This window comes from Astatotilapia calliptera, chromosome 3 (assembly GCF_964374335.1).
Source record: "Astatotilapia calliptera chromosome 3, fAstCal68.1, whole genome shotgun sequence".
Classification (NCBI taxonomy): domain Eukaryota; kingdom Metazoa; phylum Chordata; class Actinopteri; order Cichliformes; family Cichlidae; genus Astatotilapia; species Astatotilapia calliptera.
In genome coordinates, this window is record NC_137424.1 from 77,835,639 (window position 1) to 77,847,848 (window position 12,210).

General features: G+C 43.8%; 1 protein-coding gene across 1 annotated transcript; it reads right to left on the minus strand.

Moving 5' to 3' along the window:
* Positions 1 to 483: 483 nt before the first annotated feature.
* Positions 484 to 10,732, minus strand: LOC113011414 (uncharacterized). Its single transcript, XM_080299339.1, has 4 exons — positions 9,782 to 10,732; positions 2,378 to 2,719; positions 2,103 to 2,201; positions 484 to 1,657 (listed from the first exon to the last, which is right to left on the minus strand). Exons 1-4 carry the CDS (start codon positions 9,816 to 9,818, stop codon positions 1,206 to 1,208), a joined length of 930 nt encoding a protein of 309 aa, XP_080155465.1. The 5' UTR covers positions 9,819 to 10,732; the 3' UTR covers positions 484 to 1,205.
* Positions 10,733 to 12,210: the final 1,478 nt, after the last annotated feature.

Here is a 12,210-nt window from a genome sequence, read left to right on the forward strand (position 1 = left end):
TCATGATGTGGAGATGACACGTGTGCAGTAACTGTGTAACACTATCATGTTACCATGGTGAAAATGTGTCCTTGTTAAAACTGTACTACAAAGAATGAAGCAGCTCTGAAGGAAAAAGGGCTCCAGCCCATTACTAACAAGGTGGACCTAATGAAGTGGCCAGGAAGTGTGGTAGTAATGGCTTGTTTGTAAAAGCCAAAAATCAAACACATGATTTTAGCTCTGTACGTTCCACTTTTTGGGTCTCAGATGATAAAGAAGCAGATTTATTTACATCTATAACTGCTTATTCAGCTCCTGGTCATTGTGTTGACTCTAACAGGCTGAATGCTGCAGCTTCACTGGGAGCTACACATGCTTAGATCTGTTAGATTCTCCACATGAACAAACTTAGTAACTTATAGAGCTACAACATTGCTCATGTGCTAACCCTGATTAGCATCTCCATTTTAATTCACTGAGTCTCACTGAAACACTGAAGCTCTGTGGGCTTAGCTAGTAAACTACATGCTGCTTTCAAGTGCAGAGCAACAAACTGTTTGAACTGATCCAACTTTATTAACACAGACAAAGATTTGTGCATCAGCTGCTGTTTGCTGCTATAGATATAATCCAGCTGATGTGGAGAACTACATGTGACACTGTGATGCAGCCATGAATCTGACTGATTTCTTTCCATTTTCAAAGGTTGATGCATCAGTTAAAGTCCTTAAAAAGCTCAGAAATAAAGAGAAAGGTTGGTTACAGCAAAGAGAGGCACTGGCAGCATTTAAGACACTAAACAAGAGAAAGAGATCAGAGAACATCAGACTGAATAAGTGGAATAAAGTGAAACAGAGAACTAACGCTCCCTAAGAATGGAGCTGTCAGAGGAAGAGAGCAGCAAACTGAAAGTCTCTGTTAGCTGCAGAGCTCTGAAACTTCACACAGCTTTGGATGATAACATGGAGAAAGGATGTGGAGATTTTCACACTTCTGCTAGAAATCATCTTCTAGTTATTGTGACTCAGATATGACTGATTATAGATGAGGACCAAAGAAGGTTGTTACTGAGATTTGAGCTGACGTAGCTTAGCCTGTGTTTTAGCCACATGCTAAACAAACACATGTTCAGAAACTAGAAGATGTTACCTTTCAGATGAAGTCTCACACATGAACTTTGCTCCTACAGTTCATCTGCTGAAGCTTTTACATTTGGCTGGAAATCAAATAAAAACCAAAACAGCCACAAACATCAGACATGCTAACACTGTGACATTATTGGATGGAGCCACTGAGACTGAACCACCATCATGAATCTGACCTCTGACCTTTGACCTGTATCTACAGCACTGACCTCTGACAGTGAGCTCCACTTCTTTCTTCATCAGGATGTTTTGTCTGCTGTTGTGGACGGTGCAGGTGTAGGTTTCTGTGTCTGTGGGGTGTTTCAGGGTCAGACTGAGGTCTCCAGGTTCCAGTAAGTTTCTCTTCATCTTTGTTCGGTTCTTGTATTTATCGTCCTGTTCTTCAGGCTGGTCAGAGCCGTTCTCATACACGTGGACCTTCCTGTTGTTTGCATCCTTCCACTCCACTTTTGCATCTTTAGGCAGGCAAACTATGGCTTGACAGGGCAGCAGGACAGACTCCACCCCTGATTCCACCCCCACCTTATAACCTGAGAGGACAACAAAGCACAACATGAGCTGTAGTAAAAGTTAATAATGATGCTCTGATGGCTCCTTACAGTAAACTTATTTCTGTGCTGCGCCTCAACATTTACTGTCAGCACATGTTTCCATGTCAGCTGCTGTTTACCACCACAGAAGAAGAACAGCTTGTCCACATGCAGCCTCTGTGTCAGATCAATGCAGTGAAGCACACACACTGTTTAGTAAAGTCATGTTGTGGAGCTGTTTCACTGATCAATGACTGAGTCTGAAGGAGGTTTTCTGACTTCTGGAACAAACCTGGAAGTTTCTCTTCAGCTCTCTGTATCAGCTGTTTGTAACTCTCAACTCTTTCAGCTTCTGGAACAAGTTTGTGTGAGCCGCAGTCAAGGAGCCACCAGAGGACACCTGCTGACCATCGGCATTATGGGTAGTGTAGGAGGTGACACTCACCTGACATGAAATAGTGCCGGAAATGAAATAAAAGACCTCCAGAAACCACAAGAAGAACCAGGAGAACCAGGAGAGCTTTGGCCCAGGATGGAAACCTTTCTGTGGAGGAACACAAAGAACAACATGACCTTTGACCTCTGAATGAATGGAAATAATGAATTTAAAGGCCTATACTTCAATCATAGAGCCAGCATAGTTGACATGCTGACAGTGTTAGAATAACAAAGTTTTATCTGAGTGATGTCAGATGTATCTACACCATGTTTGTTGCTGACCTTTGATCTCCAGCTGTACGTCTGTCAGTCTAATTTGTCCTATCCTCCTGTTTCTGACGGAGCAGGTGTAGGTGGCGCTGTCAGACAGTTGGAGGTTGGTCAGGTTCAGGCTGAGGTCTCCAGTTTCCAGAGCGTCAGTCTTCATGGATGTTCGGCCGCTGTAACGCTGGTTTTGATCTTTCAGTTCGTCTCCTTGAAGCTGACGCTGGTGGACGGTTGGAGGACTGAGGTCGGAGCGACTCCACACCACTGAGGGGTCAAACAATCTAGAAGTGTCAACCTGACAGGGCAGGATGAACGAGTCCCCCTCATACAGCTCCACAGCTGAGGCATGCTGGGAAACTGAGGACACAGACAGAGACTTGTGGTAGCTAATTTTGAAGCCAACATGATGACCTTATCCCATCAATGCTGTGGAGGGCCAGCTTTTTTAGATCCAATTAACATCAATGGACTCAGAAAGATCCTCTGGAAAAGAGTAGAACTCTTAAAACAGAGTTTATTAAACAGCAAAAAAACGGTATAATATAGCAGGACACACAAGGAAGCATAGCAAACTAAAGCGAAGCAAATTGAACCCAGTGTAGAGCCTTTACCCACACACAGCAGCGACACACCAATTATATATGCCCTATGCAGTGTTGGGTAAGTTACTTTAAAATAGTAACTTAGTTACATTACTAGTTACTTCTCTCAAAAGTAACTCAGTTACTTCAAGTTACTCGTTACTTTCAAAGTAACTAGTTACTAGGGAAAGTAACTTTGGTTTTACTCAGAATTCTCTTGTTAATGTGTTGCTTCCATAACTTTGCCAGTCTTCTAGCTTGTTTACTTGCCACAAGTGCACTGTGCCACCTACCAATAGAAAGGAAAAGATAATGTGCATATTTCCACGAGAGAAATCCCACGCCTGGACCGTCATTGACCGCCGCCATGATTCTAGCCTACGTCACAGCGTCATGTGTGCTTTTTACATCCAACACAAAAACTGCAGTCGTGGTGCTTTCGATTGTACTCAGAACTTGGAAATTCTGCCTTCTGAGTAGGAAGATGTAGGTAACACCAGACTGCAGCTGAGCTGCATACAGGGCTGGACTGGGACAGAAAATTGGCCCGGGCATTTTGACTAGAGACCGGCCCACCATTATAGGAAAAATCATAAAGCCTTTGAATGAAAACAAACACTGTTGTGACAGTGATGTACACTGTTCTGATGGTATATATGCATCAATCTATCAATCGTTTGTTGTAAGATTCAGATAATTATTTTTTAAAAGCGAGACATTTTAAATGAGAATAAGATATATAAGTATTTCTTTGTGCCCCCCTCTCCCTGTTAATGCCCTACCTGCCCCCCTGGCAACACTTTGCTAGACCCGCCCCTGCACAGTTACCAGCTGTCAGCTACCTAAAAAAGGATCCTGGTGTTATTTGTCTCTCAGAAACAGTTCATAACTTCCCTTCAACTCATTCATGTCACCTAAAAGGTAAACCTGTTTCTCCATCACCTGTTCAGCTCTGATGATTCAGTAAGGACATCTCCTGGTTTCATCTTCATGTTTCCCTCTCACCAGATAACCAAACCATATCATGACCAGCAGGTTTACAGCTGTGGCTCCAGCAAACATCAGCTGATACTAGAAAGTAATATTAAAATTCTAAGAACAGCTGATCAAGCTTAAACGTGCTGCTGTTGTTTAGCGCAACATCCGCTGGTTTCCTCTTTCTGGCGCAAAGTGGGCGATAAACAAACAAGAGAGCCGATCAGCTGATCATTGATCAGTTTCATGATTGAAGTAGAAACAGGAGAGGGAGGGGGGAGAATGAGAGAAGAGGCAGCTGTGCAGCGTAAAGACACAGAATAACTCCAGCTTTGTGTCTTTTTCATTGTAGCTGAATTACGGGACAAACTGTTCCTTTTCACCTCAATAAGAAACGCGTAATATTTTCTCTGAATAGAGACGATTCTGTTTTTTACGGGACGGTTGGCAACTCTAATAATTAACCGTATGAACAAAATAAAGTTCACTATCAGTAACATAGCACCACCCAGCTAGAAACTCCGCCATGCTAGCTAGTAGCAGTACGAAAAAGTCAGCATAACGAAAATAAACTCCACCTAAACTTGGTTCATATCTGACCCAGAGAGACTGCAGGTCATAACTTCTTACCTGAAGTTCAGTTCACACTTGGACCAGCGGCCGCCTCGGGTCTCTGCTCCTCCTGCCTCCCCTTTCCTTCATCCACCTGCTGCCTCCACCACTTGCTAATGTTACTGAATCTGTGGAAGCTCCGCGATGCCACCACAAGAAGTAACGAGTAACGACCCTATCTAAATCCCAGTAACGACTAACGCGTTCCTGATTTTGGCATAATAACTAGTTACTGTGCTCGTTACCACAATAATAACGTAGTTACTGTAACGCGTTAGTCCAAACACTGGCCCTATGTAATCATATATACAGGGAGTGCAGAATTATTAGGCAAGTTGTATTTTTGAGGAATAATTTTATTATTGAACAACAACCATGTTCTCAATAAACCCAAAAAACTCATTAATATCAAAGCTGAATGTTTTTGGAAGTAGTTTTTAGTTTGTTTTTAGTTTTAGCTATTTTAGGGGGATATCTGTGTGTGCAGGTGACTATTACTGTGCATAATTATTAGGCAACTTAACAAAAACAAATATATACCCATTTCAATTATTTATTTTTACCAGTGAAACCAATATAACATCTCCACATTTACAAATATACATTTCTGACATTCAAAAACAAAACAAAAACAAATCAGCGACCAATATAGCCACCTTTCTTTGCAAGGACACTCAAAAGCCTGCCATCCATGGATTCTGTCAGTGTTTTGATCTGTTCACCATCAACATTGCGTGCAGCAGCAACCACAGCCTCCCAGACACTGTTCAGAGAGGTGTACTGTTTTCCCTCCTTGTAAATCTCACATTTGATGATGGACCACAGGTTCTCAATGGGGTTCAGATCAGGTGAACAAGGAGGCCATGTCATTAGTTTTTCTTCTTTTATACCCTTTCTTGCCAGCCACGCTGTGGAGTACTTGGACGCGTGTGATGGAGCATTGTCCTGCATGAAAATTATGTTTTTCTTGAAGGATGCAGACTTCTTCCTGTACCACTGCTTGAAGAAGGTGTCTTCCAGGAACTGGCAGTAGGACTGGGAGTTGAGCTTGACTCCATCCTCAACCCGAAAAGGCCCCATAAGCTCATCTTTGATGATACCAGCCCAAACCAGTACTCCACCTCCACCTTGCTGGCGTCTGAGTGGGACTGGAGCTCTCTGCCCTTTACCAATCCAGCCACGGGCCCATCCATCTGGCCCATCAAGACTCACTCTCATTTCATCAGTCCATAAAACCTTAGAAAAACCAGTCTTGAGATATTTCTTGGCCCAGTCTTGACGTTTCAGCTTGTGTGTCTTGTTCAGTGGTGGTCGTCTTTCAGCCTTTCTTACCTTGGCCATGTCTCTGAGTATTGCACACCTTGTGCTTTTGGGCACTCCAGTGATGTTGCAGCTCTGAAATATGGCCAAACTGGTGGCAAGTGGCATCTTGGCAGCTGCACGCTTGACTTTTCTCAGTTCATGGGCAGTTATTTTGCGCCTTGGTTTTTCCACACGCTTCTTGCGACCCTGTTGACTATTTTGAATGAAACGCTTGATTGTTCGATGATCACGCTTCAGAAGCTTTGCAATTTTGAGACTGCTGCATCCCTCTGCAAGATATCTCACTATTTTTGACTTTTCTGAGCCTGTCAAGTCCTTCTTTTGACCCATTTTTCCAAAGGAAAGGACGTTGCCTAATAATTATGCACACCTGATATAGGGTGTTGATGTCATTAGACCACACCCCTTCTCATTACAGCGATGCACATCACCTAATATGCTTAATTGGTACTAGGCTTTCGAGCCTATACAGCTGGGAGTAAGACAACATGCATGAAGAGGATGATGTGGACAAAATACTCATTTGCCCAATAATTCTGCACTCCCTGTACTTGTATACAGTAATATATGTATATATATATTAGTGCTGTCAATAAATTTAAAAAAATTAACTAATCTCAAAATTTTCTGTAATTAATCCCAAATAATCGCTATTACTTGATCAATAGCCCGAGCGAGCCCCGATAAGCAGCCGCCAAGGAGTGAGCCGGTGTGTACCCGGACGCCCACCCCCAGACACAAAGAACCACCAACGCACCGATGTCTGAGGGAGTCCGCCACCGGCAGGGGAAGTGGTGGTGGGTGGAGATAGGCCTCCAAACCTTGGAGGGCCTGAGATGTCCCCAGAGAGGTGGCGTCTGACACCCAACCTGACATATAGACACAGACATACAGGCACACACAGATACAAACATCCATTCCCACCCTCATGCTCTCATATGCACTCACTCCACACTCAACCGACGTGGAGACAGACATAAAGAGACGCTGTACACACGATCACACTCCCCAAGCGTACTCTACAAACCGGGTCTAGGTACCCCCGCCCCTGGAGGGGGGAACTGCACCCAGACCCAGGTGGTGTTACCCTTTTCCCTGCGGTGGGGAGAGGCAGACCGCCCCGACTCCACAGCAGCAGGGCGGCCCCACACTCCAGACCGCAGTCGGACGGCCAACTCCTCCTCCTAGCCCCCCCGCTCCAGCAGGCCACAGAGAACGGGGGTGAGAGAAGGCAAGGCAAGGCAAATTTATTTGTATAGCACAATTCAACAACAAGGTGATTCAAAGTGCTTTACAGAGACATTAGAAACAAAAACAAATAAAAAGCATGATTTAAAATTGATTAAAACAAGCAAACAAACAAACTAACTAAACACACACATTTCACACCTGTTCGCGCGATCTGAACCCTTATCGTAAGGGGAGCTACCAGTCCTTCTGTGGACGAGCTACTTTCTATTTTAAATTCCCTGAATTTAAAATACTCTCTCCAAACCTCCCTCCACCCGCTCATTGTAGTGTTGATGCATGTGTGTTCTAAGGTGCATTTAAAACCCAGGAGGGCATGGAGCTACCTGCCAGAGAGCAGCAGGTAAGCACATAGTCCCTCCTGCTAGCCCTCAATGTCTACGTGTATTTAAAATTGAGAGGTGGGCAACGACGCCAGGGGTGAGGTGTACACCCTGATGGTAATTTGGATTCCAAGGGGACACAATTGGATGAGAGCCGAGTAGACTTTTTAATATTTGCAATATTTCTTAACTGGAGAAAATAGGACTGTGTCCAAACACAGCTTGTGGTCAAAGGTCATACCCAGACTCTGTGAGTCCTGATGTTGGAAGACAGATTTTCAAGGTTATTTTCAAATTTAAAGTTTGGGGGCAACAAAAAGGAGCTGAAATCTGAGCTGAAGAGAGTTTGTAGCTTCCAGCATTTAACATCAGAGAGACAGAGCATCAGATTCAGATTAAGTCTGTGTTACTGCCATCAGTGAAACATACAGCTGTGTATCATCCACATAAGAGTGGAAATAACACAGTATTTACAGAATACCACACAAATTATCTGAACCAATCAAAGAAGAGAGAAGAAATTGGGACTAAGAACTGATGAACTCCACATGAGAGGGAGGCTGACGATGAGGAGGATCCTCCCATTATGACTGATAAGGAGGAGAGAAACCAGGAAAGATGGAAGGATATCACGGTGGACCACATCAGATCCAGAACTGAGATCCAGAAGAATCAGCAGAGATCAGAGCTGTTTCTGTGCTGTGGGGAACAAAGCTGAGAGATTTCTAGAAATATTTCTGCTGTTCATGTGAAGGATTAACTGAGAAGCAGCAGAGTTTTCAAAGTTTGAGATAAAAACAGGAAGTTTGAAGTATAAGATGAGCTCAGACAGGATCCAGGAGGATCCAGGAGGTCTTATTACCTGGAATAAAACCCTGTGGTTGTTCATCTTTCTCCCAGGTCCTCTCAGCTCTTCTGCTTCGTGTTTTTATATCTCTGCTGTGATCACTGAGCCATGGAGGACATTATATTTCTGATGTTTCACCTTCAAAGGGGCGATGTCATCAAGGACAGATTTCCATGTACATATTGAACTGAACTGAATCTATGGCTACATTCACACTGCAGGTCTTAATGCTCAATTTCGATTTTTTGACTGAATCCGATTTTTTTTGTCTGGTTGTTCACACTACAAGTAAAATGTGACAGCAAACGCGCTCTAGTGTGAACAGTTCACGGCCTTAAAAGCAGCCCGCATGCGCAAAAGAAGACGTCACACACAATGCGCTCTTTTTACACAAGTGAAAATTATCTACAGAGCTAGTAGGTGTTGTCGCAGCAGTCTATCAATTTCTGCACAGTCTCAACCGAAAAACACTGAGAAAAAAGAGAGCTTCACCTGCAGATAAAAATGTTTGGTGTCAGCAGGACTGATTTTACAGCATTTTAATAAATGCACTTTCATTTAAGCTTAAATACATTTGAGTTTGTCAAAGGGCCAAAATAACAGGAACACAACCAGACTGGTGTAAATTCAGCTCACAGACTCTTTGTGTTCACTACATGCAGACCAGCTGTGCTCATATGTGCAGTTACAGCTCATTTAGAGGCAGGAATATCCTGCTATGTCCCTGTTAGGACCTGCTGCTTTGACTGCTCACCACTCAAACAGCTTCATGACATCAGCAGTAAGAGCAGATGTGGATCCACAGCAAACATGTATGTTGGTCACAATCAATGAAAGAAGCTCAGAAAGCTCTTCAGTGAAACCAGTGTTAGAAATGAAACACACAGCACAGCATGCTGGGTAATTACAAGGACTCCCATCAGGCACAGGGAGGCACGTCCCCCTAACTACTCATGCTGATTAACACAACACACACACGTTACATGCACTTCTCTCCACGACCACTAGATGTCCCCACACTCTGTGCTGACTCCAATGATCAGAGCTGCTGAGCCTGTTTGCAGACAGAGGAGGAGCTCCTGGTGATCCGTGTGGCACTAAAAAGCTCTGATAACGTCCATCCAGCAGCTGATAACAGGGACATTTGGTGCCATGTCAGAGCTGCACAGTCAATCATCCGTTTGGCTCTTTAGTTTGAAGAGTTCAAAGCAGCAGCAGAGAATCTAAAGTGTGTCACACAGCACCAAGTTTCCTTTGGTCACATATGAAATGTGAGTCCGAGCTTCAGCTACACAACAACACACACAGCAGCTGATTGTAACATGAGCTCATCTGAAAGGCACCAAGAAGAATCCAGAGATTTGAAAGTTGCTGCTTTGGATTGTTAGTTTGATCTGAATCAGAATCCAGTGTTTGATGGAAATCTCCTCCTGCTGCACTTCAACACATTAAAGAGAGAGAGATGAAAGAAAAGCTGATGATGAGAGCAGAGAGAGGAAGGTGTACTTACCGTGCAGGAGGATCACAAACACCACAAACATCTTCATGTTCCTGTCAAACTCAGAGACTCTTTAAAAGCCCTTCAGGACATCAGCTCACAGCAGCTTCACTTTCCTCTGCTGATCATCTACTGACACTCTCACACTGCTTCACTGTCACAGCTCAGAGTTCAGCTTCACACTTTGTTAAAGCACATCTGTGGAATGAAGTCCGGCCGGCCACAGATCACTTCTGAGGAAAGAGGAGGACGTCGGCTTTCCTCCTAGTTTCACGCCCGAGCGCTCCGGGTGGAGGCGGCTGCTGCGGCCTCACCCTGACACGCACAAAGCTCCGCCTTCAGTCCTGACGCTGAAACATCCACTGTAGCTACAATGATGCAGATGTGACCCTCAGCAGCTGGATTTCCTCTCCATAGATGTGTTTCCATGCAGATCATGGACATAAAGCAGCTCCAGGATGAAGAGTGTGAAAGAACTTCTTCCACTACAGTATTCATTACAGCACTGTGGCACTCCACAAACCCTCACACTGTCTCAATCCCTGTTTCCAGTTTGACTGAGAGAAGGCCTGAAGCTCAGCCAATCACAGGACAGGAAGTGATCAGCTGACACAGTGATTTGAAGCTGTCAGGGTGAGGCTGCTTCATGCAGGTGTGAAACTATGAGGAAGCTGAACGCCTCCTCTTTCCTCAGAAGTGATCTGTGGCAGTCTGCCATCATGTTTGGCTGCTCACACTAAGGCTACGTCCACACCTACTTTGGAAAACTGAGATTTTCTGTTTGTGTTTTTAAAGAAAATCTCGCCAAAAACGCAGTCAAACACGGTCAAGAACATGTCAAATCCACGCCGTGTAGAAATGTTGGCCAATCAGGAGTCTAGAAGCCTGGGAGGGAAAGAGTGAGCAGGTTTGATGCAAACCTGAAGTACTTCTGAAAAGTGTTTGTGTTTTTAAGTGCCTTCATCAAATGTTAATGACCAAAAACAGTACTCTGGCTGCTGTAGACTCACAACTTAGGAATGAACAAATGCATACAACATGCATAAATTTAAATTAAATACAAATTAAATTCATTAAAAACCGTCAACGACGTGGCGTCTGGATTTAGGTTGTGAGAGCGTCTGTGTTGACTCTGTTCACTCTGACGTCTTTGTAAATGGAGGGACAGTAACTGTGTGTGTACATGTACGTGTGTAAAACTGCAGATAGATTAACAGCAACAGTATTTTGTGTTTATCCACCATTGTAGAAATTCATCTCATGTAAACAATAACGTGGCGCACAGCGGCACGTCAAAAAAGGCGCACACCTTTGACGCTGCGTGACTAAATCTCTGTTTTCCTCGTCAACACGTAAAAGCAAAAACTGTGTTTTAAAAATCTCAGTTTTCAGTGATCGAAACGGCGTTTACGTGTGGACGAAAGGTGCAAACATAGAAAAATCTGCGTTTTCAAAAATACACGGGTACGTGTGGACGCAGCCTAAATGTGAGCTCACTGAAAGCTGACAGTCTCACAACTACATGTGCACAGGTGTGTATCAGGTGACTCATGGAGGTGTATTTAATGTTTGGATGAACATGTGTGTAAATCTTAGTTTGTGCCTGTTAAACACATCATACACAGCTGTAACCCTCAGGAGGCAAAACTCATTCAGGTCAGTACTCTAATGTTACATTATTACTGTATATTGATTACATAGTTTCATAGTAACTGATGACAGTTCTAACAGCTAACTCATTTATCAGGCAGAGATAGCTCAGTAGGTAGAGTTGTGGCCCATGATCGGAAGATCAGGGGTTCGATTCCCCTGAACAGCTCCCCTCAGGTACCCCTGATCAAGGTACCGTCCCTACACGCTGCTCCCCGGGCACCCAATGGCTGCCCACTGCTTCACTGAGTGAGTGGGTTAAATGCAGAGAGGAGTTTACCCACAGGGATCAATAAAGTTTACATAATGTGAGGAATAAAACTCTCCTCTTCTCCAGAGTTGGGCAGTAAGTACTTAAGTACAATTTTAAGGTATCTGTACTTTACCTGAGAACTACTTTTTACTCCCTACAATTTTAAACACATATCTGAACTTTCTACTTCTTACATGTGTTGTGATTTTCCCAAGTGCATCATTACTGCTTTTGCTATAATGGTCATATTTTATTAGAAGTTTATTAGGAGTTTTTATTTTGAGATATTAGAATCAGAACAGAAAAGAAAAAGAAAGAAATTAGTGAAGAAGTTTACAGAAGGAGAGGGAGAGAGAAAGCACTGAGGATCTGCTGCAAACCTGCCTAAATAAACAAAAACCCAACAAAGACCTCCTCACCCCCAAGCAGGGGCCTGACAGAGCCAGGGGGGCCAGGCCCCACCAAGCAGCCATTAGCCAGAACAATCCATAAATACAGTGGGGCAAAGAAGTATTTAGTCAGCCACCGATTGTGCAAG